Source organism: Trachemys scripta, chromosome 9 (genome assembly GCF_013100865.1).
Source record: "Trachemys scripta elegans isolate TJP31775 chromosome 9, CAS_Tse_1.0, whole genome shotgun sequence".
Taxonomy (NCBI): domain Eukaryota; kingdom Metazoa; phylum Chordata; order Testudines; family Emydidae; genus Trachemys; species Trachemys scripta.
In genome coordinates, this window is record NC_048306.1 from 104,764,331 (window position 1) to 104,791,979 (window position 27,649).

Genomic DNA, 27,649 nt, shown 5'->3' on the forward strand with positions numbered 1-27,649 from the left:
CCCTCCTCTCTTTGGCCAGGTGAGCTTCCAGCGCTGGTGGGCTTGGAGGTCTCAGCCCACCCTGAAGGGGGATTGGCAGCTGCCATGCCCAGGAGGAAGCCTGTCCGAAGCCGAAAATCTAAAAGGAAACCGCCTGCCCGCAAGTGTCCAGCCCGGGCGGAAGCTGAGGGGCATGGGGCGGGCACCTCAGAGAACGGGCCCACCTCGCCCGTGAAAGTGCCAAAGAAACGAGGCCGTAAGTCCAAAGCAGAGCTGCTCCTGCTGAAGCTGTCGCAGGGTCTGGACTGCCAAGCGCCGGAGCCTATCTGTGTGCAGAAGATACTGGGGAGCAACGAGGCACCTGACGGCTTGGAGGCCACGCCCAGTGGGCGCCCCAAGAGGCGGGCGGCTAAAGTGTAAGAGCGGGTGTGGGGGGAGGGGGAATAGAAGTGCACTGGGGCAGGGGTGCTAGTGCCAGTGTAAGAGTGCCCTTGGGGGCAGAGCAGGCATCATTTCTTTGTCCTGGATTTATACAGCTCCTAGCGCAATTGGGCCCTGGTCCGTGGCTGGGCTCCTAGGTACTACAGAGAATCAATAGGAGGAGGTGAGGCTGCACAGCTGGGCATGGTGCTCCTGGGGCAGGTTCTGTTCCTTGCGGGGGCGTCACTGCCGTTGTGGGTGCAGCAGGCAGGCCCTAGTGGGTGCCATTGTGGACTGTGTGCTGTGAACTCGGTGGGCTCCACTTGGGATTTTTGTCCTGGCTGGATCCCCCCAAGGCCCTTCCAGGGGGGCTACCATCCCATGCAGCATTCGGGTCCTGGGTGGGCCTGCAGGCATTCTCGACCGCTGGGGCTGGGGAAGAGGATTAGATCTGCCAGCAGGCTGCTCATTGGCCTGACGTGGCCAGCTCTGGTCTCTGCCCACCAGTGACTCTTGAGAATTTTGAGCTGGGGGACGCAGATTCCCTGTAGTCTGCCATGCCTGGGCCAGGCCGGCATGCGTTTGCCTGGAAGAAAAGGGCTTGGTTTGAGCCTAGCGTGCTGGGATCCTGCAGTCTGTGGATTTCTCTCTCCGGTGTGAGACCTGAAGGGGCTGCAGCCCATGGGTGCCTTGTGCGGGGCAGAGAGGGGATATCTGCTGTCTTGCAGTCTGTAGTCCAGGAGTGGCTCCTTGTGGGGCTCCCCCATGGCTCCATGCTGCCCTTTCTGAAGGTGTCTGGGCCCCCCAGCCCGCTCAGCTGCTCCTTGGTGACCTTGTGAGGTTCATCTCCACCTCACCCTACAATTCCTCTGTCTGCTCTCTTGGGAAGGCGACTCGGAAAGTCACAAGAACAGTCATAAAACTGCTGTGGAGATGGTTCGGGCTGCTCAGTGAAGCACGCTGAGCTAGGGAAGCAAGGGGCCAGCTTTGACTGTGCTCTGGGGGGGCTGGTTTTCAATGCAATAGACTATCTGACGGGATTTGTAGGGCTGCTGCTTGCTATGCCGTGTGCTGGGCTGCAGTCAGCAGACTGACCGGGGAATCCATTCCCATGAGCTGCAGTTACTAACTGCCTTCACCACCCAAACACACATGCATGTTCCCTGCAGAGGACAGTCATACTGGACACGGGGTGGTATTGGCTGAGTGTGGAGCTGACTTCACTGCCCTGTCCCCAGAGGGGCCCCTGGGAGGGCAGTGCTGCTGGCTGAACAGGAAGTGCCTATGGGATGCTGACAGTTCGGGCCTGGGGTGGGAGAGCCCAAGGGGCTGAACACCTGCCACTCTGCAGGCTGCGCAGCTGGGCATGGTGCTCTTGGGGCAGGTTCTGTTCCTTGGGGGGCGTCCTACCGTTGTGGCAGCAACTCTCGTCTGAAAATTCACTGACAAAACAGTCGTTAGCCCAGCAACATCTGATGCCCTTCCACATCATCGAGTTCGGTAAAACTCAAACCCAGGACATAGAATTACGGCGCATGCCCACATAACCTTAACTCTGTCCCCCACCCCGGAGCTGGCACGAGCCACGGGGAGGTCCTGCCTTAGGTATAGCTGTATTGAATGATGGATACATTTGTTGGAGCAGCTTGGCAGAGCTGAGTGTGTAATATGAGGTGATCTGGGGGGCTGTGGCCCTCTGGGGTGTTTTTGAGCCCTTCTCCCTGACCCCTGTGTGTATGATCAAAGGAAAGAGGTACTTGTGTGCCTTCGGAGATTCAGCAGCCCTTATGTCAGTATTGCATTGTGTAGGCTTTGTTGGGAGCAGGGCATGGGTCTTCTTGCAATGGGGATTGCCAGCAGTTTGTGGGAGGTGAGTGTGGCTGTGGGTTTAATGAAGGGTGAGTGGAAGCAGAGTGCTGGATGGCCCCATGTGCGTAGGGGTGAAGGTACTGTGAAATGTAGCAGGGTGGTGGTCTTTCCATGGAGCAAGCTGTATTTCAATGAGCTCCTGTTCAGTACCATGCAAAGAGAGAGTGTGAGTAAGCATGAATCATAGAATATCAGGGTTGGAAGGGACCTCAGGAGGTCATCTAGTCTAACTCCCTGCTCAAAGCAGGACCAACCCCACCTAAATCATCCCAGCCAGGGCTTTGTCAAGCCGGGCCTTAAAAACCTCCAAGGAAGGAGATTCCACCGCCTCCCTAGGTAACCCATTCCAGTGCTTCACCACCCTCCTAGTGAAATAGTGCTTCCTGATATCCAACCTAGACCTCCCCCACTGCAACTTGAGACCATTGCTCCTTGTTCTGTCATCTGCCACCACTGAGAACAGCCGAGCTCCATCCTCTTTGGAACCCCGCTTCAGGTAGTTGAAGGCTGCTATCAAATCTCCCCTCATTCTTCTCTTCTGGAGACTAAACAATCCCAGTTCCCTCAGCCTCTCCTCATAAGTCATGTGCTCCAGACCCCTGGCTTTCAGAAGCTGGAGTTTTGGGGAACTCAACATTCTAGAAAGGTGCAAGATACCACCAGACAACTGCGCCTCTGCATTAATGAGGTTTTAGTCAGTGACCTTCCTGGTTTCTTTGAATGTGGTGTTGGTAGTTCAGGTCACTTAGGTAGATGTAGTTCTGTAGGCATGCAGTTCACACACTGCTCTGGCCGGGCAATGACAACACCTAGCCCTGACATAGCACTTTGCGTCAGTACATCTCAAATGTGGCCCAGGTCACCCAGCAGGCCAGTGGCAGAGCTGGGAATAGAACCAAGGGCTCCTGAGTCTCCATCAGCAACCGTGTGGGCTAGTGAGGTGATGCCAGAGGGTATGTCTACACTGCAATGTAAGCCCAGGGTTAGTGGAACTCGAGTCAGCTGACCTGAACTAGGGAACCCTGGGCCTGAGCGTCTACACTCTATTTTACCCTACATTAAGCCTTTTTAATCTGTGCTTGATCCTAGGGCTCTAGTGTCCACACTGCAGTGCGCAGACCCTAGTCGAAGTAGTCCTATCCCAGAGTCCCTAGCACCCTCATCCCCCCGAAATGTGTCTGCTCTAGTACTAGGTCTGTGGTGCGCTGTGGGGGAAAACTTTATTGCCTGTCCTGCACATTACAGGAAGGTTGAAGCTGCTCAATTTGCAAAAGGTTTGATCTGTTCGCTCTCCACTGCAGACCCAGGAGGCTCTCTGACAGTGCGCTTGCAGATTGGTGATCAGTAGAGAATGGGTTAATGCTGACCTAAGTTCACAAAGGGTGGGGGGCTTTCATTTTCAATAGAGTGGATTGCAGTGTGTTGGGATAGAGAGGACTAAGGAGGTTATCCCATGGAGTTGTGGGATACTTCTGGCTGAATCCTGGGACCTGGCTCAAGCAATGCAGTTAGACACAAGGGGGAGACTAGGCTAGATCCCAGGCTCAAGCACAGGCTTACGTTGCAGTGTAGACATTCCGTAAGTGGCCCCACCCCCTGCCCTTTGTTATCGTGGAGTGGGAATAATGGCCATGACTGGAATATTTGCACATTCACAGCTCTCAGCCCGGTCTCCGCAGTGTGTTCTTGGTGCATGCTCCTAGCATGCCTGTTCTCAGCGCCACACCCAGAGGCCAGGGTCTTTGATAGCCCCCCCAATCCAATGAGAGATGAGGAGGAGAGGGCCCGGACACCCCTAGAGTGTCAGGCCTCCTCCCGATCTTAGCCCATAATGAGGGAGGGGATCAGACTTCTATAGAAGGGCAGGGCCCCCCAAGATCCTGGCTCATCCTCTGCCATTTATCCAAGGCTCCGAACTCACCTACCACCCATCCCTGTTTATCTCCCCTCACCTCCCAGCGAGCATTTGCATGTCTGATTTAAAAACAAAACCACATTGCCAGACACTGATTTTAGCAACATGCCTTCAAACCTTTCCCTGATTTCTGCCCTCCATGGGATCTCAACTGACTCTCCCTGGTTGGGGCAGGAGTAAAGGCTACTGTTTAGCCCCTTGAGCTAAGCAGGTGCACTGAGATTTTCCACATTACAGATCCTCCTGTCTTCTCTGTGCATGTTCTCTGTAATCGGTTTGGCTCGTGAGCAGCTGGCGCATGCCTGAAATGCGAAGTAAACGTAGTGATGAAACCCTTCGGAATCTGGCTCCCACAGAGGGGCAGTCGGTGCCACAAACTAGTTGGGGTTAATTCTCAAGAAACTGAGACCCTTGTGCCAGGATCAGAGCCCTGGTTTGATCCCCAGGACTGGGCCCAAAACAACAAAAAAAAGAGTTGGTAGAATATGTTGACTATAAAAAAAAAAAAAAAAAAAAAAAAAAGGCTGCTCTCCCCACCCCCACTCCTGCCTTCAGGGAGCTGTATCTCAGGAACCCCTTTGTCAAATGACCCCACCTCTGGGTCACTAAATCTAGCTCATACCTTTATTTTAAGCACACTAAATTTTAGGGCAATTTGAATAACTGCAGATTCCAAGAGTCCAGCTTTAAACAGAAAGCTGGTCTTAACCTTAACTCCAGCCGACCTGGCTGTCTCTGTCATCCCCCTTGGTGGCCTCTCTAGAGTCCGTTGTGAATGGGTTCTCTGCCCCTTGCTAGTGTTCCACAGGGCAGAGACCGACCAATTGTCTAAGAAAAGAGCAATTCCTGCTCCAGCATCCAAGCCAGCCGCCCATGAGGGAAGAGTGTGCCTCAGTCCCAGGGATCCTGGGCAAAGGGTGTAGGGCAGAAGCATCAGAGATCTGTCGCGTTGATGGCATCCCTTGGGGCACATAGAGGGTTTGTTAGCAACCAGCTATTGGGTCGTTACGATGCTGAATGTCAGCAGCGAAGCAAGCTTAGATTATCGCAGTGCCCTAAGGGCACGGGAGGATATGCTGATTGTGTGACATGAGCGCTCGCATGTAGCCTTGGAGCTGGAGTCTGTTGTTGTGCTGGCCAGACCCAAGGGGCAGAGTTAAGGTTAAGCCTGCACCTTTACCTCTGGCATTTCTTGACCCCTCTGCTTTCCCAGGTAGCTGGCACGGTCTCCTTGTTTAATGGTTTGCACAGAATGAATGCCTGGAATCGCCCAGTGGCCTGGTCAGGGTTCCCTTTCCCTCTGCCTGTAGAGTGGAACTGAAGGAGCCTGAGTCTGGCTTTCTCCCTCCCTGGCTGTGATTGCTGTTCAGGGAAACAGCCAAGGCGGGCAGTGGTGCTCCTAGTCTCTAGTGGCCCTGGCTGACTCAGAGCAGCATTGCTGGGCTCCGTTGGAGCTCCTGGGGGGGAAGATTGGCTTTCCCCCAGAGGGGCGAGCCATGGCTCCTGCATGCAGAGCTTGGCTTGGGGGCGGGAAGTTGCTGGTCCAGTCCCGGTGCAGCCTGGTCCTCTGGGCACCAGAGGACACCAGCCTGATGACTGTAGCCCAGGAAGAGGGCTAGAGGGGGCAGGGCGGCGCTCTGACCAGTGATGCCTTTGGTGCCCCCAGGGCTTTGCTTTACCTGCAGGAGCTGGCCGAGGAGCTGACATCGGTGTACCGGCCTCTAGCTCCCAATGAGGGCCCCCAGGAACCAGAGTCCGACAGCTCGAGGAAGAAGCGCCGAAGCAGGAAGAGGAAAGAGGAGGAGACTGATGACGATGACCTCTCCCGGGATGTGGACTTTGTGCCCTCGGAGGAGGTGCTACTGCAGGCGGCGGAGGAGGAGGAGGAGGAGAGTGACGTCCTGCTCAGCGAGGTCTCTGAGTCAGAGACAGAGGCTGTCCGGGGCCACGCCCCGAGGATGCCGTCAGCAGGGGTAACAGCATCCTCTTTGCCTTGCCCCATTGTCACACCAGCCCTGGGTTAATGGTTGGGGGTTGGGGCGGGGGGGGAGGGGGACTGGCCACTGAGCCTTGATGTGCACGACACCCCGTGTGTATGGGGCAGAGCGGGAAGGGAGTCAGTCAGCTCCTGAGCTCTGAGCCCTAAAGGGGGCACCCTCGCCGTGGGTGTATAGAGCATGGCTGGGGGGGAGGGAAGCTGTCCCTCCTGGGTGCAGGGGGAGGGGGCTCTGGGACATGGCATGGAGGCAGAGCTGCCATCTTAAAGGGACTCGAACTCCCTGTTTGAACACAGGGCCTAGGACTGGCAGGGAGCTCCTGGTCCCCTGAGGTCGCAGGCAGCCCCTTTGTGAGTTCGTTGAGCTCCATCTTAAAGCCAGAGAGGTGGTTTGCTCCCCCAGCTCCTATTGGGAAGCTGTTCCTGACTCTCCCTCCCTCTGATGGTCCAAAACTTTCTCTTCTCCAGCCTCAGCTTGTTCATGGTCAGCTTATCCTTGTTTGGTCTTGTGCCAGCACTGGCCTTTAGCGTCAGCGGTTCTCCCCTGTCTTGGACATTACCCGTGCTGTATTCCTCGGGAGCAGTCACATGTCATCCCCCCCCATCCCCCAGCCCACTCCCCAGCCTGCGTTTTGCTAGGGTAGTCAAAGCACTGCCAGCCTGCTCCCATAAGACAGGCCCTGCGTTCTGCTGATTAACCTAGCAGCTCTTCTCTGCGCCTGCTCCCGTCTGAGTTCCTGTCTTGCACACAAGTGAACAGAGCTATGCATGGTGTTCCAGGTGGGGTCTTTATGAATGCCGTGCACAAGAGCATTATTACTTTCCTATCTCTGCTAGTGGTGCCTCCCCTCTGAAGTCCTAGGGTCGTACAGCCACATCGAATTGACGGCTCACGGTCGTCCTGTGATCCACCCACGCACCTAAGTTTTTGCTGAGTCCCCACTTTATAGCATAAACTCTTGTTGTTTATCCCCCCTTGCACTTGGTACTGTTGAATTTCATTCCAGTTCTGTCACTCCGGTTGTCAAGGTCATCCAGTTCTTTCTGTGTAATAATCTGATCCTCCACTGCATTGACAATGCCTCCCAACTTTGTCTCATCAACAAAGTTCATTAGCACACTCCTGGTTTTGTGCAAAAGTCATTAATGAAAAGATTAGAAAGATTAGTTCCAAGACTGGTCCTTGAGGAACTCCTCTAGTACCCTCCCTCTAGCCTAACTGTTCTCCTTTCAGCACAACCCATAAAAGAGGATAAAGGGCTATAAAATGTAGAAGATGTTTCTGTGGTATAGGCCAAGTGTGTGACAGTAGGTAAGTGTGGGTTATTCCTATGCAGCACAGTGCAAAGGGGGAGTGAGAGTATGTGTGTGATGAGCCTATTGGGGCAGCGTTCAGGGGGCAGAGTCTGGTTGACAGGCCATGTCCCATAACCCTCTCTCTCCTGGTTTTCACAAGTTTGAGTTTTGCTGAACTTGACATTCTAGAAGGGCAAGATATACCACTGGCAACTGCAGCTCTGCATGCATGAAGGCTTTGGTCAGTGAATTTCCTAGTTTTTTTTAATCAGGAGAAGTGATGTGGGTAGGAGTTAGTGGGCATTTAGGTAGTGGTCATTAGGTAGGTGAGCAGTCCAGACGCTGCTGTATCTCAGGAATGCTGTAGCCAGGTAATGAAGGGGATAACCTAAGTCTTTCATGGTGCTCTTCATTATGTTTCAAGGAGGGAAAAATTATTATCCCCATTGTACAGATGGGGAAACTGAGGTATGGAGATTTGGCCAAAGTCACTCATCAGGTCAGTGGCAGAGCTGGGAATAGAGCCCAAGCTTTGAGTCGCAGTCCACTGTTCTCATCACTGGCCCAACACGGTTCCTACACGACTCATAATTCCCATCCCCCCCATGCGCTTAATTACAGTGGACCAGGTGTAATGGTCATGCTTTGAAATGCTTGTAATGTGTAGTTCCCAGCAGGACTGGGAGGAGAGAGTCCAGCCGTGGGCTGTGTCCCAAGAATGTGGCAGCTTTATTCCATGGTGGTTACAGGAATTAAGCATGTGAGAGAAGACTGGTGTGTGTCTCTCCATCCCCCAAGTAACACCCCCCCACACTTCCCAGCTCACCCTCCTCCCCTCCCCTTCCCATCCCTTTAAGTCATTAGTGCATGAGAAGCCAGTGGTGTACAAAAAAGCATTAATCAGTCAGCAACAGCTTTGCTAACCCAGACCCCAGCACTGGAGACTCCTGAAAGCGTATGAGGTTCTGAGCAGTGTGATGTGGCCCATTCGTCCCAGAGCGATGGGCTCAGCCGAATGGAGACAAGTAAACCCTAAACCCATAGCTCTGCTCTGCACGGCTCCGTTGTTGGAAGTTCTTATGGAACCAACTCCAGGACACAGCCCCAAGATCGGAGCTGCCAGACCTCACCCACAGTGCAGAAGCTGGAGTTCCCCGGATGTCCTGATCCTGACTGGCTATCACATTCATCCCAGTGGCTGTTCCCATCCCAACACCTCCCGACATGCTGTCTCATGTTGGGCAGGGAGAGGGGCTCTGCTTTCCTCCAGGAAGCCAAGGCCACCAGATCCCAAGGGGGAGGCAGGGACATCCTCAGAGTGACTGTGTTCCCCTGCTCATGGGGGGAGAAGCCCATCCCCGCAGATCGCAGCACACACAGGAGATTAGGGAGAGGGTTTCAGGCCCCCCAGATCCTGGCTCATGTGAGGGGGCGGGGACTGGGAGGACCCTGTAGAAGGGCACAGGACCCTTGGATCCTAATGTGCACACAGGAGGGGAGAATGTGGGGCTGACAGGTGCCCTGCCCCTATTTTCCCTCACCCCTTTCCCATGTCCCAGGCCATCCCTCCCAAATCTTCACCCCCTCACCTGAGCCCTCTGATATTCCCCCCACGCCCCTTCCCAGCAAGCAGATGCGAGTCTGATTTTTTCCAGAGTACTTTGCTTACATCCCTGGAAAGAACTGTGTAAGCTACATGCTGTCTTCTCCGCCTCTTCAGCGTCCTGCCCTCTGGGGTTAGTCCTGCCCTGGGGTGGCTGGGTCAGGGTCAGAGGCCGCTGCTTAGCCCTGGGGCTCTGCAACTACCGAGAGACTGCTGAGGCTGCAAGCCCTCCTGTTCCTCTCTCCACAATTGCTCAATGTGCTCTGTGTCGCTCTGACATCGCAGGAGAGTTAAACAGGCTGGGGACTGCGGCTCCTCGGATCAGTGGTGACAGGCGCTCCCAGGGGTAACTCTTTGCCAGGACCAGAGCCCTGCTGTGATTCCTAGCTCTGGTCCCCAAAAGTTGGCAGAATGTGGCAACCCTAAGAAAAGCCCTTGTTGTCCTGGGGGGACTGAGTCTCAGGAGCCCCTTTGTCCAGGGATCCCAGATGTGGGGGCACTATACCTGCCCCCGCCCCAGGAAGCACCCTGACTTTCCGGGCAGTCTGAGGAGCTGCAGATTCTGGAACACTTGCAGGAGTCAGCGTTAACCAGAACGCTGGTCTGCACTGTGACTGTAGTGCAGGGGGTGGTCTGCTCTACTAAGGGGTTCTGCCTGGTCTGGAGCCAAGAGGTTAATTACAGACCCTTGCTACCAGACTTGCTGGTTTGCACTGGGCCAGTTCTTCCCATCGACTGGGTTGGAAGTTCTGGGGCTGAGGCTGGGGTATGGGCACGCACCTGCTGGTCCCTGCAGCTGGCCAGAACGGGATGCACTTCTCCAGCCTGCAGCAGCCTTTGTGCTCCGACCGAGCCAGCGGGCTGAGCAGGGGCTCACGGCAGACACAGCCCTGGGGAGGGTGGGTAGGGGCTGCATGGGATGGCTGCATCCCCCTGCTGTTTGGGAGGTCTGGGGATGGGTGGAGGGTGTGTTGGGGGGCTGCGTCTGGGGGCATGGGTGGGTTGGCGGAGGGCAGGGAACTAGCTGGGGCTAACGGCATGGTGGTGTGGCTGGGTACCTAGCGCCTGGCTCTAACCCTGCTTTCTCCTGTGCTCAGAAGTCCAAGCCCCAGTGCCGAGGGCTTGCTCCCAACGGCTTCCACAACTCCATCATGGCCCCCGTGTGGAAGTGTCCCAGCATCACCCACAGCCTGTGAGTACGGCCACACTCGCGCGAGGCTAGGGCGGGTGCTGAGAGGGGAGCGCCTGGCCCTGGGGCTGCGACAGGCCGGGTGACCCGCATGGCTGGCTGGGCTGGTGTGCTGGACGGGCTGCAGGCAGTCTCTCCCAGGGGCCCTTTGGGTGGCAGGGCCTGCCTGCCGGGGGTGGCATGGGTAAGGCTCCTTTGCCCCATAGTCTGGGGTGGCAGGGCTGGGTGCATCAGCCTCTCTCAGGGCTGCCCTGTGGGTAGAGGCCTGCAGGTTCCTTTGCAGCACAGGTGACTTGAGAAGGGACAAGGAGCCCTTGGCAGAAGGATCCCTGGGGTGGTGGGTTTCAGGGGTGAGGAACTGGGGCCAGGCTGGGCTTGAATTCTCTGCTGTCTTCATGCCCCACCTGCCGCTTCTGCCTCTAGCCTGGGCATGTAGCAGCAGGGAGAGCAGCCAGGCGGGGGGCATGTGGGGTTCTGATACCTTGTGCTCCGCAGGCGGGACCGGCACTACTCCCCCTGGGAATTCCCCGACTGGCTCCCTTCCACGCGCAAGTGGACGTTTCTCTCGGAGAGGTAGGAGAATGGCCTTCTGCAGGTCAGGGCAAGTCTGGGCATGGGGCGGCCCCGGCCTTGGGGCTGGAAATGGAGCCGTGAGTAAGGGGTGAATCCACAATATAGGGGCAGTTCCCTATACTAACCTCGGTGGGTGGTTGGCAGGTGTCTGGTAATGTCAGAGGGCCAGGCCGGAGCCCCGGGGAGGGGGATGCCGAGGGCCAGGCCGGAGCCCCGGGGAGGGGGATGCCGAGGGCTGGAGCCCCAGGCTGGGTTTGTTTCCCAAGTCAAGACCTGAGAGGAGAGACAGTGGCTGCTCATTGCTCTCCTTCTGCTCCTTCAGCGAATGTGCCCAGTACCTGCCGGGGGAGATGAAGTCTCCACTCTTCTCTATCCAGCGGGAGGGCATCGAAGAAGACGGTGTCCTGTACCGCATCAACAGGTATGGCCCAGCCCCATGGTCACTGTCCAGAGCTGGGCCTGGCAGCTGGAGGGCTGTGCCTACTCCAGAATGGCTTGCTGGGCCTTGGCAACAACCCAGAGCGGCTTCTGCCCTGAGATCCCGCAAAGCCGCCGCCTGGTGCTGATGGGAATCGAGGCCCCGGCATCAGGGCCAGCTGAGCCTGCAGTGTGCCCTGTCCCTCCTGGCAGGCTTCCCTTTGCGTTGTACCCCGGGCACTGGTGCAGGGGCCTGGGTTCAGATCCAGGCAGGGCTCCCACCCCCGGAGCACGGCTGGATTATGGCACAGTGTCGGGGCAGCCGGCAGCTCCTCTGCCTTGCTCTGCATGTTCCCCCGGGCAACAGAGCCCTTAGCTGGCAGCGCCCCCTGCCCTGCTGCCCGTTTGGTACCCACGGCTCCCATTCCCCCGGGCAGGTTCAACTCCCTGCAGCCCCACGAGGAGCGCCTGGACGTGTCCTTCTTTGTGGGTGGCCCGGTATGGGCCATGGAGTGGTGCCCGTGTCCAGAGGGCTCTGCCGCCCCCCAGTATGTGGCGCTCTACTGTAACAAGGGCATGGACGAGAAGCACAGCCTGGCCGAGCTCCACACAGGCCCTGCACTGCTGCAGCTCTGGGCTCTGGGCATCCTGCAGCCGGAGGCAGGGTGAGTCGTGTGGGGGAGAGGCTCTGGCGAGCACAGAGCCTGGGGGGTGGTGCAGGGTGGGGTGGGGGGCAAGAGCAGAGCTCTGGGTCGGAGGAGAGTTGGGGTGGCGAGCCCAGAGCCTGCGGGGGTGGCAAACGCATAGTTCGTGGGAGTGGACAGGACCCCCTCCCCCACCCCCCGGGAAGTGGGCCTGGGGCCTCACCCCCACCCCATGCCCTGCACAGGCTGTCACTCACTCTAGGACCCTGGAGCTCAGTGGCTTGGTCCTGGGCAGAGGCCCAGGCTGAGCACTCTGGAAACCACGGCCCAGGCGCCTGGGAGCGGCTCTGCAGGGGAGGGCATGATTTACCTTCTAGGTCCCTGCTGGAGGTGTGGCCCTGGGTGGCAGAGCCAGCAGCTGCAGAGCTCTGCTGAGCTCTCCCTGCCTGCTCCATGTGCCCCGGGGCTATGCTGGAGCTGTGCCCCTGTTCGGGTGGAGGGGGCTCCTGACGCCCACTAGCCAGGCCCCCCCTAACTTGCCTCTGCCTGCAGCTCTGCCACCAAAGCCAGGCTGGCCTACGCCATCGCCGCCGACCACGGCTGCATCTGGGACATGAAGTTCTGCCCCAGCGGAGCCTGGGAGCTGCCCACCACCTGCAGGAAGGTAGGGGTGCGACGGAGTAGGGGGGCGGCTGGCTCTGCCTGCACGAAGGCTCTAGGGACGGCCCCTGCAGTGGGCCCCATAGATAGGAATCCTGTCCCCCTCCGAGCAGCCTCTGGGATGGCTGTAGCCCAGCGCAAAGCAATGCCCACAGATTGCATCCGCCCCAGGCACAGAATGGCGCCATTGCGCTGCTGCCACCCAGCATGATCCGGCGGGGGATGGGGTGCCTTGGGTGGGTCTCCCCAGGAGCCGGAGCCTGGCCCTTCAACTTGTGCGTCTGTCCCTCCAGGCCCCTCAGATGAGCCGGCTGGGCCTTCTGGCGGCAGCCTTTTCTGATGGCAAAGTGCTCGTGTACAGCCTCCCGCACCCCGAGGGCCTGCTCGCTCACAAGAGAGCCCAGGTAAAAGGTAGGAAGAGCCGTGCCGCGGGGGGATGGGGGGGGGTTGATGGTACTGAAACCCTGGCGGGGCAGTGCATGGGGCTCTGGGAAACCCCTGAGAAATGCAACACCCAGGGCCCCACCCATGGATCCTGGGCCTGGTGTGAGCCTCAGGGCACCCCCGAAGCTGCCATGCGGCTCCCTGTGTCAGCCCACGCTCAGCTACACGGCCTGACCCAGGAGCTTCCCAGCCCTGGTGGGGTCCAGCAAGCTTCTCGCACCACACTGTGCACCGTGCCCTGCCGGCAGACTAATCCCTGGTGGGGCCTGGCTGTTCTCCTGAGGTTCTCGCACCGCGCCCTGCCCGCAGACTAATCCCTGTGGGGCCTGGCTGTTCTCCCGAGGTTCTCGCACCGCGCCCTGCCCGCAGACTAATCCCTGGTGGGGCCTGGCTGTTCTCCCGAGGTTCTCGCACCGCGCCCTGCCCGCAGACTAATCCCTGGTGGGGCCCATCTCCGGCACAGACCAGCTGTCCTTGAATTGCTGAGAGCTCCATTGGGCCGGAGGAGCAAAGCTGTCATCTGCTGTCTTTGTCCGGAGCGTCAGACAGTCCTTCAGCGCCCCGGAGCCCAGGCTATGCAGTGCTTTCAGAAGAGCTGAGCCCTGGGACTTGATTTGAGAAGCCTGGGAAGCCAGCGTAGAGCGCAGAGATGGGGCTGATAGAATGGCGGAAGCTGTGGCGCTGAGGCGACCTGCTGCAGCATTCTGAAGGGGTTGGCAGCTCCATGCCCAGGTCCTTCGCGCTGCTCTAGCCCACCCGAGAGGGGTGACTGAGGCAGGGTCTTCATCTGCCGGGACAGGCTCCGAGCCAGCTTCAGATGGTCGTCGGCGTCACTGCCGGGTGCTGCTGAATCCAGCCATCTCCCAGGCCGGGACTGACCTGACCCTCACCCATGGAGATGGCCCTGGGGCCCGATGGCCTCAGCCTGGCTCGGGAGTGCTGGAGCCAGCTGTTCTCCAGGCCTGGGGCCATCTCGGTGGTCGTGGGGGCTGGAACGTGGCGAAGGGCAGGCGGGGAGGTGGCGCTGCGGCCCCGGCGTCTGACCGGCTCACCTAGCGTCTGCAGGTGGCTTTGAGAAGGGCCCGAGGGAGACGTGATCGTTGTGGCACACAGCCGGGGGGGGGCCGTTCCCAGCACTGCTCGTTGGGTGCGTCCCTCCAGCAAGGACTCAGCCCACTTCAGCGCATTCCCTTGGACCCGTCCACCTCGCTCAGGCCAGCCAAGCGTGCCCTGGTCAGCAGGTCGAGCGCTGCCGAGGGGACGCAGGACAAGAATGGGTGTCTGGCCTCTGTCCGCTGACAGGCGGGAGCCATCATCAGCACCTCTAGGGCTGTTTGCCTCTTCTCCATGAGCTAGTCCAGCCTGGTTGTGCCCCTTGGCTGTCATAGAATCACAGAATATGAGGGTTGGAAGGGACCTCAGGAGGTCATCTAGTCCAGCCCCCCGCTCAAAGCAGGACCAATCCCCAGACAGATTTTTGCCCCAGATCCCTAAGTGGCCTCCTCAAGGATTGAACTCACAACCCTGGGTTTAGCAGGCCAATGCTCAAACCACTGAGCTATCCCTCCCCCCGGAGGGATGTCTGTGGGGCATATCTCCTCCCCGCCTGGCCTGGCCGACTCTCCCCCAGCCTGGCCGTGCTCCCTTGTTCATGGGGGTTCCTTCTCCAAACGGTCAGAGTGGAGCTGGGCCAGGCCAGGTGGTAGGGGGCATGCCCCTGGGAGGCTCTGCCGTGGCAGGTGTCTGGGTGATGCGCTGGTCATGTTAGCACCAGGGCCCCTCGTTCGAAGCATTGTGCCTGCATAGCTCCCCCTGGACATGCTGCAGCCTGGCCAAGGCGTCCCTGCCAGACAGCGAGAGCCAGCGACAGGCTTGGAACATGCTTGGGAGCCCTGCTGTGGATAAGGCAGTGTCCACCCCAGAGGGGCAGGGCGAGGGCTCTGAGCCTGCCTGCCGAGGGGGCTGCCTGGCTGGGTGGGAGAGCAGGCAGCCCGGCGCAGCCCAGACACCTGGGATAGTGCTGGTGAGGTGCAGCTATTCCTCGTGGCCACCGGAGGGTGCTACTGTCTGCAGCTCTGCCCCATGCTCCGGCTGTGGGGCGGCCCCGCTCGGAGCTGCCCACAGGGGGCCAGGCTGCTGCCTGGGGAGTCGTTGAAGCCTGAGTTGGGTTGGGGAATGGGGGGCCCGCCTTAGGGGATGGGAGAGCTGGGGGGCTCCTCCCCCTCCCTCTCCTCCTTGGCCTGGGAGGGGCCTCTGTGTTATCAGCCGAGTCTATTAGTAAGGAGGCTGGGTGTGATGGATGGCCGGTGCCAGCGCTCATTCAGCCTTGGCCAGTGTCTCCTGTGCTGGCACTGTAACAATGTGAATCCCAGCCCACTCGCTCCTCCGTGGGGCAGCCCCACACCCTGGAACCGCTCCGGGCACCAGGCTCTGCAGCAGGGTGGGGACTGGGCCCCGCTCCTCTGGCAAAGCCCCCGTAGTTCGGCGCATCCCTGCCATACCCCCAGGCAGCCAGCAATGGCAGATTCACCCTTTGCCTCCTGGTTTGATACCCCTGGGCTGGCACAGTGCCCCCTTTGTGAGGTGGGGACTCCCCTCCTGCCCTGCCAGCTGGCCTGGAGCTGCCGGAGTGCAGTGCAGACAGCTCTGGGTTCAGCGTGGGGGTGCTATTCCTGCTGGCCTAAGCCCAGCCCAGCCGCCATGGCCTAGAGGCTGCTGGTGCTGGAGATCCCCAGGTCAACGTGAACTGCCCTCCCTCTGCTCCACGCACCCCCCTTCCCGGGGCTGTGGGCAGAGGGGCTGCTCCCCCTCCCAGTGTCTCCATGGGCACTCCTCCCCTCCCCACTGCCTGGAGGAGGTAATTGACAAGCTGGCCATCTGTGATTGAAGCACCCGAGAGATGCATGACTGCTCTGTGCAGTAATTGAAGTCCCTGCCTGCCCTGCCTGAGCAGGAGGAATGGAGGGCACGTGCGGCAGGGAGGGGCTGCTAGACCTGCTGATCTCACGGGGATCTGCTCCCCCTGCCTCCTTGGGGTGGGCTGCTGCCAGAGTCTGGAACACTGGGGTGGTTTGACAAGACTTGTACTGTGGGGTGGTTTCATTACCGATGCCAGGGGTTCCTGGTGTACCAGACAGGCCGGGGAGGGGTGCATGGCAGACTGTTGGATGACTTGGGAGCGAGGCACAGGACACCCAGCCTACTGGGGGAGTTGGGGGGCGGGAATGTTGTGTCTGGTGGGCAGGTTGGCACTGCGTGGCTGGGCCCAGTGGACAGGCTGTGATGGTGGGAGGGGTCATGGTAGGCATATTTGGGGGGTGGCACCTCAGTTCGTCGCTGGGCGGCTGTTGGCAGGACGAGCTGCACAAGGGAAAGCCATAGGCCCGGTCCCACATCGTCCGACTCCCACTCCTGACCCCAGTTTGCCCTATAGGTAGCTGAGTGCCCTGTGCCCAGGCCCAAGGGTGAAGCTGCCATCCCCGCCTCACCCACAAAGTTGGGAATTTGTGAATGATGTGCATGGCAGTGACTCCCTGGCCTAGGGACTGCTGCCCTTTTGGGACAGAAGGGGTAAAAAACTGCTCTGGGGCAGAGCTGGAGATTAGGTGTTTGTGTCACATGACTGGGTGTTAAGGACTGACTAGAGCCAGCCCACGGCAATGGAGGACCCATACAGGCAGTGTGAGGCCCAAGAACTGAACCAATCCAGGGGAAGTTCTAGGGGCGGAATGTGTGAACTCAGCAGGGCTCTGCAGAAGGAGGACAATGGACTGAGAGGTGAGAGGAGGCTGGCCCGGGACTGACACACACAGCTTAATAAAGAAATAATGGAGGGTGATGTGATTCGTGGCAATCATCTGGGTTTATGGGAAATAGATTCTGTCCAACTAACTTGATCTATACATGTTATTAAGTGCTTACATGCTTGGCTGATAATGGTAATAGTGTTGACCTGATATACTTAGGGTTCTCTAAGGTGTTTGGCTTGGGATCACTTGACATTTTGATTAAAATACTAGAATGATATAAAATGAACCTGTCCCACATTAAATGGATTAAAAACTGGCTAAGTGGTAGGTCTCAAAAGGTAATTGTAGACGGGGGTTCTCATTATCAAGCGGGTTTGTTTCCAGTGGGGTCCCACAGGGATGCGGTCTTGGCCCTACACTATTTAACAGTTTTATCAATGACCTGGAAGAAAACAAAACCAACACTGATAAAGTTTTCAGATGGCCCACAGATTGGGGGACTGGTGAATAATGAAGACGACAAGTCAGTGACACAGAGCGGTCTGGCTCCCGTGGGATGCTGGGCACAAGCAAGCAGTGTACATTTTAGTACGGCTAAATGTAAATGTACCACTAGGAACAAAGGATGCCGGTCAGACTTACAGGCAGAGGGACTCTAACCTGGGTGTCGTGGTGGACAATCAGCTGGACATGAGCTCCCAGTGTAACACCGTGGCCAGAAGGGCTAATGCCATCCTGGGAGCACAAACGGGGGAATCTCGAGTAGGAGCAGAGAGGTTATTGTACCTCTGGCACTGGTGCGACGGCTGCTGTATCAGGTCTGGTGCCCACAGTTCTGGAAGGATGCTGATAAATTGGAGAGGAGGGGGAGGGATAGCTCAGTGCTTTGAGCATTGGCCTGCTAAACCCAGGGTTGTGAATTCAATCCTTGAGGGGGCCATTTAGGGATCTGGGGCAAAAAAATAATAAGTAAAAATAGTTGGGGATTGGTCCTGCTTTGAGCAGGGGGTTGGACTAGATACCTCCTGAGGTCCCTTCCAACCCCGATATTCTATGATTCTAAGAGGCATGTGAATGATTGAAGGATTAGAAAGCCTGCCTGATAGTGATTGAGCTTCTGGAGTCTCTATAGTTTAATAAAGACAAGATGAAGGGGTGACTTGATACAGACTATGCCCCTACATGGGGTACAAAGATTTAATAACAGGCTAGTCAGGTTAGCAGAGACAGGAAGCTGAAGCCAGACACATTCAGACTGGCAGTAAGATGTAAATGTTTAACAGTGAGAGTCATTAACCATTGGAACAACTAACCAAGGATTCTGATGAATGCTCCATCACTGCCAATGTAGCAGTCCAGATCCACTGTTTTTCTATACGCTCTGCTCTAGGAATCCTTGTGTGGCAGATCTCTGGCCTGTGGGACACGTGGTCAGATTAGCTGCTCACAAGGGCTTTTCAGGCCTCGGGATCTAGGAAAAGGGACAGACACAGTAAACCAAAGCAGTCCCACAGCAGCCTAGCTTGAGGGAGTCCTGGGGCTGGCCAGGCTGGACCATGTTAAACTGCAGCAAGGGAGGTTTAGGTTGGACATTAGGAAAAACTTCCTGACTATCAGGGTGGTTAAGCACTGGAATAGGGAGGTTGTGGAATCTCCATCTCTGGAGATATTTAAGAGCAGGTTGGACAAACACCTGTCAGGGATGATCTAGATAATACTTAGTCCTGCCTTGAGTGCAGGAGACTGGACTAGATGACCTCTTGAGGTCCCTTCCAGTTCTTTGATTCTATGTCTTTACTAAGCTATTTGATAGCTGCTTTCAACTACCTGAAAGGGGGTCCCAAAAAGGATGGAGCTCGGCTGTTCTCAGCGGTGGCAGATGACAGAACAAGGAGCAATGGTCTCAAGTTGCAGTGGGGGAGGTCTAGGTTGGATATTAGGAAAAACTTTTTCCCTAGGAGGGTGGTGAAGCACTGGAATGGGTTCCCTAGGGAGATGGTGGAATCTCCTTCCTTAGAGGTTTTTAAGCTCGGCTTGACAAAGCCCTGGCTGGGATGATTTAGTTGGGGATTGGTCCTGCTTTGAGCAGGGGGTTGGACTAGATACCTCCTGAGGTCCCTTCCAACCCTGATATTCTGTGATTCTTTGGTTCTTTGGCCAGCCGAAGGGTTTCCCCACGCTGTGCCAGGGGACTAATAGACCTGCTCTGTCTGGAAAAGGCTGCCTGCTGTCGCTGCAGGTACTTACTGGGTGCCTAAGTCCCTGAAGAGTGTGAACGTTTCTGACAAAGTGTCTGGCTCAGCTGGGCTGAGCTCCTGGGGTAAAACAAGAGGGCTGGAGCCCAGAGGCTGTCTCAGAGGTTTGGAGGCTGCGTGGCCTACCTGCAAGGAAGAGTGGGACACCCCCCCCACACACACACAGCTGATCCGGCCCACGGAAGGGGTTCCTCCAAGGAACTGTTAAAAGCTGGGTATGGCACAGATCCTGGAGGTCCAGGACACCCCCTCCACCACTAGTCCCAGCAGGTACAGGGATCCTTCCAAGCAGAGTGCCAACAGTGCCCTTGTGCTGACTGGCAGGATGAGCCCAGGAGTCCCACGGAGGGGAAGCCCTGGGAGCCCTGCTCTCCTTACCAGCTGCTGCCTCTCGGAGCTGGCTGGGGGCGCAGAGGCTCTGGACACAAGGGTGGGGCTTCAGTTAGGGGTCCCCACTGCGCCAGTCAGCCCTGTCTCAGGAGCAGGGTCTGTGCCAGCCTGTGTGCCCTGCATAGGCAGCTCCCTGGGCAGCTGCCCCAGTGGTGCGGGTCCCGCTGCTCTGCCTTTGAGCCCCGCCAAGGGGCGGGCAGGCCCTGCGAGTGCTCTGGCTGGCTTGCCCGCAGCCAGCTGGCCAGGCACTGTGCCCAGCTCAGCGAAAGGCTTTGCGTAGCCCTGGAGTAACTGGTCTGATTAGCCACTGACCTGTCTAATGGGGCTGCCTAATGACTAATGATGAAGGCAGAGCTCCTAGATTCATAGACTCTATGGCCAAAGGGACCATGTAGTGTGACCTGCTGGATCTGGGGGAGGGATAGCTCAGTGGTTTAAGCATTGGCCTGCTAAACCCAGGGTTCTGAGTTCAATCCTTGAGGGAGCCTCTTAGGGATCTGGGGCAAAAATCAGTTCTTGGTCCTGCTAGTGAAGGCAGGGGGCAGGACTCGATGACCGTTCAGGGTCCTTTCTAGTTCTGTGAGATAGGATATCTCCATATATATATAACAAGAGCTGGGGGACCTCACTCGCTTCCCCCAGCATTGAGGGCAGCCAGGCTCAATGTGACGCCTTCACTGGGTGGAGAATCCACCCTTGTCCTGACAATTCAACACCCTCCCTGGTCAGCTCTGGGGCCAAATGCGTCTGGCATCAGTGTGCTGCTGTGGGTTCTTGAACTCTTCTCAGCTACAAGGGGCTTTTCAATGCAGTTGGGATTTTCTCTGCAGATAGGGGCTAGGACCCCGCGATCAACTCCCCTCTCTCTTTGCTCGACAGCCAGATTGGGCTCCGTCCATCTCACTGCACAGCGCTTCCTCCAGCCCTCGCATACCAGGCCAACCAAGCTGCCGGCCCCAGGACAGTGTGTGAACCCTTAGGGACTGGGACCTTTCACCTGGGCTGTGGGGCAGCCTCACCCAGCTCAGCTGGCCCTTGGCACAGCTCCTGCCCTTTCTGACTGTCCTGCTTTCTCCTTCCTCCTAGGTGGGCCCTTCCCAAAGCACACCATTTGCAAGGTGAGTGTCTGCTGGTGCAGGCACGCTGGGCCCAGCCCAGGCCCCCGTTCCTGGCAGCCCTTCACCCCCACCACACCCTCTGCCCCTGTGGCCCAGGACTGCAGGTGGAATGTGGGTCGCTAGGGGGCACCAGTGCTGGGCCCCAGCAGGGCTCCTGGCCCCTGGGGAGCATGGGGCCGGGAGGTGGGATGGGAGCAGCACAGGGCATTTCCCCATGTGGGGGCTCAGCCTAGCAGGGGGATGGGAGTTGGGTCCCGCGGGGCACTAGCCCTGGTGGTTGTGCAGCTCATGGTGCTGCGTGGGGCTGATGCCATGGGTTTGGGTGCTGGCGAGGGGGCCTGGAGGGGTGGGCTAGTGCCAGGACCCTGTTAACTGAGGTCGTGTCCTCGGCGCCCGCAGGTGCAGTGCATTGCCACCCTCCAGGTTGGCTCCATCCAGGCAGGGAACTCGTCCGAGTGTGGCCAGTGCTTCAGCCTCTCCTGGATGCCTTCCAAGCCCCACCAGCACCTGGCAGCCGGCTTCTACGATGGTGAGTCAGCCTCCGTCTGGCACTAGGACGGGCAGGGCCAGGGGCCCAAGAGGCTGGGTGGGGTACTTGGCGGGGCAGGAGGGTGGGCAGGGAGGTGACAGGACGGCTGGGGGCAGGGATGGGAAGGGGACAGGGTGTGGCCACAGAGTGGGAGTGTTACCTGCACAAAATTCTCAGGCATGACTTTCCCTTGGTGAATCCATGCTGACTGTTCCTGATCACTTTCCTCTAAGTGCTTCAAAATTGATTCCTTGAGGACCTGCTCCATGATTTTTCCAGGGACTGAGGTGAGGCTGACTGGCCTGTAGTTCCCCGGATCCTCCTCCTTCCCTTTTTTTAAGATGGGCACTACATTAGCCTTTTTCCAGTCATCCGGGACCTCCCCCAGTCGCCAGGAGTTTTCAAAGATAATAGATTATCTAGTTCTTGTCTGTGCGGCTCCTGCAGTGAGTCCAGCCCAGCCAGGCCCCTGCAGGAGGCTTGTCCTGTGTCCCATCCAGGTGCAACACTCCTGGGGCGGAACTGCAGTGGCACTGGCCGCCTGGCCAAACGGGAACCGTGTATCAACCACCTGGCTACAGCGTCTGCCAGCCCCTAGCTCTGAGAGGCCAAGGTGGAGCCGTGGTGCAGCCTGGCCAATGCCAGGCCAGGGCTTGCTGTCTTGGCTCTCTCTCTGTCTCCTTGTCAGTTGTCTGAGGGGTGTGTGCTGTCTCTGAGAGCCAGAGCTCAACACAGCCACCAGACAGTTCTTGTCTGTCTTCTCCACACCCAGCCATGCTGTGGTCATGTGCTCAGCTGCCACAGCGGGGTGTGGCTCTGCGCTCAGCGGGTTCCCTTGGGCACTGCAGGGCCGGCCGTGCCAGTGGGTGGGTCCTGGCAGCTGAGTCTCAAATCCCCCAGCTGATGGGCCAGGGCCTCAGGAGAAAATCAGTCTCTCCGCCCTCCCTCCCCCGCCCCCCCCGGCCGCTGTGTGGGGTGGCTCCAGGGCACTCGCCCCACACTGGCTGGGAGTTCTGTGCTTCGATTTCACCCACCCATTATCCGTGCGACCTCCTCAGGCACGATCCCAGCTTCAGCACGGAGTCACAGCCAGTGCCTGGGGCTCTCCGCTCCATCTTGCCACCCTCGCAAGCCCTTACCAAAAATCACACCAAGAGTCAGGTTACTCCCAGCCCCAAAGCACCAGTCACTTACCTGTCTTCGATCCCACACCAAAGACGCTTGTAGCCAGTCCTGTCTTTAACTGAAGATTTAGGGTCGCTAAGAAGAAGCAAGGAGGGTTATTTACAAAGTCAGAGCAGGGTCTCAAAAGGTGGTAGAAGCTGCCGTAACAAGCAAGCTCTCTGCGTCCTGTAGGACGAGCCCAGGCTGAGCAGCAGGGGAACCCTTGCTTGTTGCCCTCGCAATGTCCAAGCAGCACGGGGAGACAGTTTCTTCTTGTCGGGGATTTTTATCCCCTTCCCCCAGAGCTCAAGGTGAGGCCAGGAAGTCTGGCGTCTCCTTCGTGGGGCTGGGGGAGGCAGTTAACAAAGGCTTTGTTCTTGGAGGGTTCACAGTGCTCAATGGACCGCCTTGGTGGACAGGACAGGGCCTTCTGTAGGAAGCCAGCGTTTTCCATGAATTAATGCTGCTTTCTTGGGTGATGGCTTGCACTGTTAAGTGTTTGCAATGCAACTCTCTACTACCACCTTGTCCCGTGGGGCACAGATGTCCGATTGGAGAGGAGCATCCTGCCGGCATCTCAAAGTCAGAACACCTTGGTATAAACTTACCCCTTGTGTTAGCAGCACTAGCACAGGAGAGTCGGCGGGTTCCGGCTGTCTATTGGTCAGTGTTCAGGTGAGATCTCGGAGCCTTGGCATGAGCTGGCACTGGTCTGTCAGCATCACAGCAGCAGTGCCAAGCAGATCTGTACAGAGTCATAAAGATAGCTCATAGAAATCAGACAATTCCCACAGACCCTCTAACCCCGATGCTGCCCCTTGGCAGGGGGGCGCTCCCCAGCTCTGTGGGCTGCCGGTGCTGGGCTCACGGGCATCTCGGTGTGTTCCCCTAGGCACTGTGGCCATCTGGAACCTGCCCACCAAGTCCCTGCTGCAACGTGTGCGCCAGCCCGATGGCTCCCTCAAGCTCTACCCCTTCAGGTGCTTCCTTGCCCACGACCATGCCGTCAGGAGCATCGAGTGGTGCAAAGTCAACAGGTGAGCGGTGGGCCGGGCGGGGGCAGCTAGTGCCTGCCAGGAAGGGGCCCAGCCTGGGTGGGAAAGGCCCTACCCCACGGTGTGTTGCTTGCCCGGTTACCTGTGGGGGAGGGTGTGTGGGCCAGGCGTTCGAGCTGGCCCTGAGGTGCTGGCTCCCAGGGGGGAGGGGGAGGGAGCCCAGGCTCTTGGGATGTGGGGGTGTGGGGCTCTGAGCGCTGCTCCTCTTCTGGCTCTCAGCAACTTTCTGGTTACGGCGGGGAATGACCGGAAGATCAAGTTCTGGGACCTGCGGCGGCTCTATGAGCCCATCAACAGCATCAAGCGTTTCCTGACCACCGAGATCACCTGGCTGCTGCCCTACAATGGCGTCACTGTGGCCCAGGACAACTGCTACGCCTCGTGAGTGACCCTCCCCGTGCCGCAGCAGGAGCCTGGCTCCTCCCCTGGGCTGGGTCTGCTGAGATCCTGCATTGCCTGGCCCCTGGGGAGCGGGCAACCTGCCAGCACTGGGCTCTCACTCGCGCTCTCTCTTGCAGGTACGGACTGTGTGGAATCCACTATATTGACGCCGGCTACCTGGGCTTCAAGGCCTATTTTGTGGCCCCGCGCAAGGGGACTGTGTGGGTAAGAGCTGGTGGGGGGAGGGGTCAGGGTCCTGGGGTGCTTGGGGCCAGCTGTGCCCCATAGCCCTTGGCGGGCTGCCGGCTCCTGCGCTCTGCTGGGTTTGGCTCTCGGGGACACGCTGTGCTGCCTGGAGCAGGGCCCCTGGTTCCCACGTCCCCCACTTGGTCCGAACCTGCGGCAGGGTGGAGCCAGGGCCCTGCTGCCCGTGGGGTTTCCCGTTCCCCTTTCCTGGCCTGCCAGGGACAGCCCAGCCCTGCCACATGGGCACCTCTCTGACTGGTGGCTGGGGCCTGCCGGGGCACCTCTGTCTCGGAGCAGGGCCTGCACTGACCGCTTTGCTCCCCTCTCCCTGGGCAGAGCATCTCCAGCTCCGACTGGCTGAATGCTGTGGCGGCCGGGGACATCACTGGGGAGCTGCTGGCGGCGGTGCTGCCCGACCTGGCCATGAACCCGCTCAACATCAAGCGGCCCTCGGAGCGCAGATTTGTAAGTCTCTCTCCTTGGGGGAGCAGCCCAGTGGGCTGAGAACACGGCTCTGGGGGGAATGGCATGCGAGGGGGGCGGGGGCAAGGGGGCTCAAGGGCTGAATGGGACAGGGGGACCATAGAGTTGGGTGGGCAAGTGGTTTGGCAGGATGGGTCCATGGGGCTGGGGCGAGTGGGATGGAGGGGTTGTGGGGGGCTGAGCTGCTGGGAAGACCATGGGGCTGGGGGCAGTGGGGCACAAGGCAAGTCCTGTCCCTGGGAGCGAGCGGGGCTGGGTGCAGGGCTGTGTCGGCTGAGGGAATAAAGAGGACAGACGTGTTAACGTGACTTGGCCCCCGTCCAGCCCTGACCTGAGGCCTCTGCCTGTGGTGTCCATGGCCCTGCCCATAACAACCCCTCATTAAGGAACAGCTGGCGGGCCCTAGCGACAAGGAAACCTTCCTTGGCGAGGGTGGGAAGGGAAAGCCCCTGGTAAGACAGTCCCTTGGCCGCTCTCCGAGCCAGAGCTGCCGTGGTGCGGGGCCAGGGGGGCAGTGTCCTCTTGGCCCCTCTCTGGCTGCCCTGGTCAGGAACCTCTCAGCATTGGGACGAGGGCCCGGTGCCGCACGCTCCCGTAGCCTCCCCCATTCCTACAGCTGTTCTGGTTCCCCATGGCTCTTCCTTCGCCAGCCCCACAGCGCTGGGGGGAGTAGCCCGGCCCCCCGTTACTGTGCCCAGTGTCTGACCGACCCGTTTCGCTTGCTACCTTCCGGCGCCCCAGCTCTGTCAGCACTGTCCTTGGCCCTTGGTTCGGCCCCGGACAGGAGGCACAGGGAGGCCCCATCGTCATCCCAGGCCCTGCTCCCCTGGGGGACGGCCGGCCCCAGCCAAGTCCCTGGTGCTGGGAGCAGCGTGGCCCTGCCCTCAGTACTGTCTCCTCCCCCAGCCCATCTACAAAGCGGATCTGGTGCCCTGCAGCTCTGTGGGAGGCGAGGAGGAGCCGAGGCCGAAGAGCAGGACGTACAGCGAGATGACGAAGGAGCACTGCCTCCGATTCCAGGACACAGACCTGGTACAGGCAGCCCCGTTGTGTCCGCCCTCCCGTGTGTGTGTGTGTGGGGGGGCTCTCTGCTCCCCTCCCCCTACTGTGTGTGTGTGTGTGTGGCCCCTCTGCTCTTCTCCCCCTCCTGTGTGTGTGTGTGTGGGGGGCCCTCTCTGCTCCCCTCCCCCTCCTGTGTGTGTGTGTGGGGGGGGGGGGGGGCTCTGTGCAGACGGGGAAGCTGGGGTCAGCAGGCCCCGGCAGAGTTGCGAGCGGAATCCAACTCTGCGGAGAGCCAGTGCAGAGCGGTGGCCGCATGGCCTACGCCCTGCCGCTCGCCCGCAAGCTCGCCCCCTCACGAGCAAGCCTGCTGCCCACCCCCTCGCCCGCAAGCTCGCCCCCTCACCCGTCCCCTCGCCCCCGGGCCTGCCCCCTCGCCCCCAGGCCTGCCCCAGCGTCCTGCTCACTCTGTACCCTGCCCCCCAGCGCAGCTTCCGAAACTTCTTCAGCCGGGAGCCCATGCGCAGGATGCATGAGCAGGAGGTGAAGGCCGAGCTGAGCCTGGACCGTATGCAGCTGGAGTCCATCCACAAGGTGAGCGCCGGCCGCAGCCCTGTGCCGGGAAGAACTCTCCTGGTAAGCCGGGTCGCTGCTCCCCCCACCATGCTGGAGGGGCCTGCCCCCCCCCCCCCGGTCCCCCTTCACTCCTGCTGTGCTGGAGGGGCCCGGCCCCCCACCGGTCTCCCTTCACTCCTGCTGTGCTGGAGGGGCCTGGCCCCCCACTGGTCCCCCTTCATCCCCCCCCATGCCAGTCCCAACAGGATCTCTATGTGCTCTCCCTGCACTGTCTCCTAGAGCCTCGCAGTGGGGCGAGTGCTGGGGGGCAGGGCTGGACCCCAGGGGGCTTGGGGGCAGGACCTGGCTCAGACCAGGTAGAATCCCCCCAGGCTGCAGCTGGAGCCCCTTACGGGCACTGGGCTAGCCCTTGCCACCTGCTGCCTGCCCTCCCTCCTCTCAGAGCCGGTCCACAGTGCGAGGTGGAGATGCAGAGTATGTGGGGCAGGGCTGGGAAGGGGCGGGAGACCTGAAGCCACTGGCCTCTGAGCTGTTGAGCCCCCCCTCTCCCCAATGGCTGGGGCAGGGCCAAGGACAGCACAGGGGGCCCCAGGACATGCGGCAGGGGGCAGCCATGCAGCAGGCCTGTCTATCTCATAGGGCGGGGGGCGGTAGGGAACTCCTGTGAGCAGCCCCTCACAGTCGGCAGGATGAGCTGTGACCCCCTGTCCTGCTCAGACCTGCTGCTGCGACAGCTGGTGACCCCTCCGCCCCCTCGCCAGCCCTGCCTGACTCTCCTCTCCTGGCAGGTTCGCTTCAGCCCCAACCTGGACTCTCACGGCTGGCTGGTGTCGGGCGGCCAGTCGGGCATCGTGCGGGCGCACTGCCTGGTGGGGCTCACCTCCCCCGTGGGCCACAAGCTGCTCCAGGAGTGCCGGGCCCAGTTCAGCGCCATGTACGGGGACAGGCCGGAGAGCCCCAGCGCCAGCCCTGCCGAGCACGGCCTCCTGCAGGAACAGTAGCCGCCCGCCCGCTGCCCACCCAGCCGGGGCCCTGCACGGGGAGCTGCCTCCAGGCGAGCCTGCTGCAGCACCTCCCGGGAGTCACCAGGGCTGGGAGGAGACCCCAGCAGCCCAGCCAGGGTCCCGCCTCCAGCCGCTCAGTGCATCATGCGGCCTGCTAGCTCCCGGCCCATCGGCACCCCCCATCTGTCCCCCTCGGGGTGCGGAGAGGCTGGCTGGCTGGGCGAGCTGTGGCTAGCCCCTTCGGCTGTCCCCTTCACCCAGCCTGTGAGCCTAGCGGTGGGGGTGGGAACTGACCCTCTGTGCAGGGGCCCCTCACCCAGCCCTGGAAGTGTGTGTGTGTGTGTGGGGGGGGGTTGGCACTCTGTGAAGGGACTTCTCACCTGCCAGTGGGATGGGGGTGGGGTGACCCCCTGTGCAGGGGCCCCTCCCGGGGTTGAGCCCGTGTGTGTGTAGCGTTGTGGTTTTGTGCCTGTTGCTGTCTGGTCGTGTGCCTGGCTCCCAGCGTCTGGCTCAGGCCCCTCCTGCAGGCCCGGGCGGGGTGCCTGTGGGCACCGGGGAGAGGCTGCAGAGCAGCTGTGGGGCCGGGCCCAGGCTGTACGGGCAGCGCCTCGCACCCAGACCAGGAGCCGAGAACTCGCTCACATTGAGCCGCTGTGATCTTAACTGTTCAATAAAGTGTTTGTTTTTTAAAGGGT

General features: G+C 59.5%; 1 protein-coding gene across 2 annotated transcripts; it reads left to right on the forward strand.

Moving 5' to 3' along the window:
- Positions 1-27,649, forward strand: GTF3C2 (general transcription factor IIIC subunit 2). 2 transcript variants are annotated; one of them, XR_004647119.1, is made up of 17 exons: positions 1-395; positions 5,850-6,156; positions 10,176-10,270; positions 10,763-10,840; positions 11,163-11,261; positions 11,695-11,922; positions 12,454-12,565; positions 12,855-12,972; positions 20,486-20,517; positions 20,917-21,046; positions 23,103-23,247; positions 23,485-23,646; positions 23,784-23,871; positions 24,229-24,357; positions 25,282-25,407; positions 25,866-25,968; positions 26,739-26,876. XR_004647119.1 is itself a non-coding variant. In XM_034781649.1 (17 exons), the coding sequence occupies exons 1-17, from the start codon at positions 85-87 to the stop codon at positions 26,949-26,951; spliced, it is 2,481 nt and encodes an 826-aa protein (XP_034637540.1). In that variant the 5' UTR covers positions 2-84; the 3' UTR covers positions 26,952-27,649. The 2 variants fall into 2 exon arrangements, 1 of the variants encoding a protein (XP_034637540.1); XM_034781649.1 differs by having other exon boundaries at positions 2-395; positions 25,861-25,968; positions 26,739-27,649.

Bases quoted from the DNA above. Each gene is read 5' to 3' on its own strand.
- GTF3C2 (XM_034781649.1), top strand. From the start codon at position 85: ATGCCCAGGAGGAAGCCTGTCCGAAGCCGAAAATCTAAAAGGAAACCG. The intron at 12,566-12,854 runs GTAGGGGTGCGA...CTGTCCCTCCAG, and splicing joins TGCCCACCACCTGCAGGAAG to GCCCCTCAGATGAGCCGGCT. The intron at 21,047-23,102 runs GTGAGTCAGCCT...GTGTTCCCCTAG, and splicing joins GGCAGCCGGCTTCTACGATG to GCACTGTGGCCATCTGGAAC.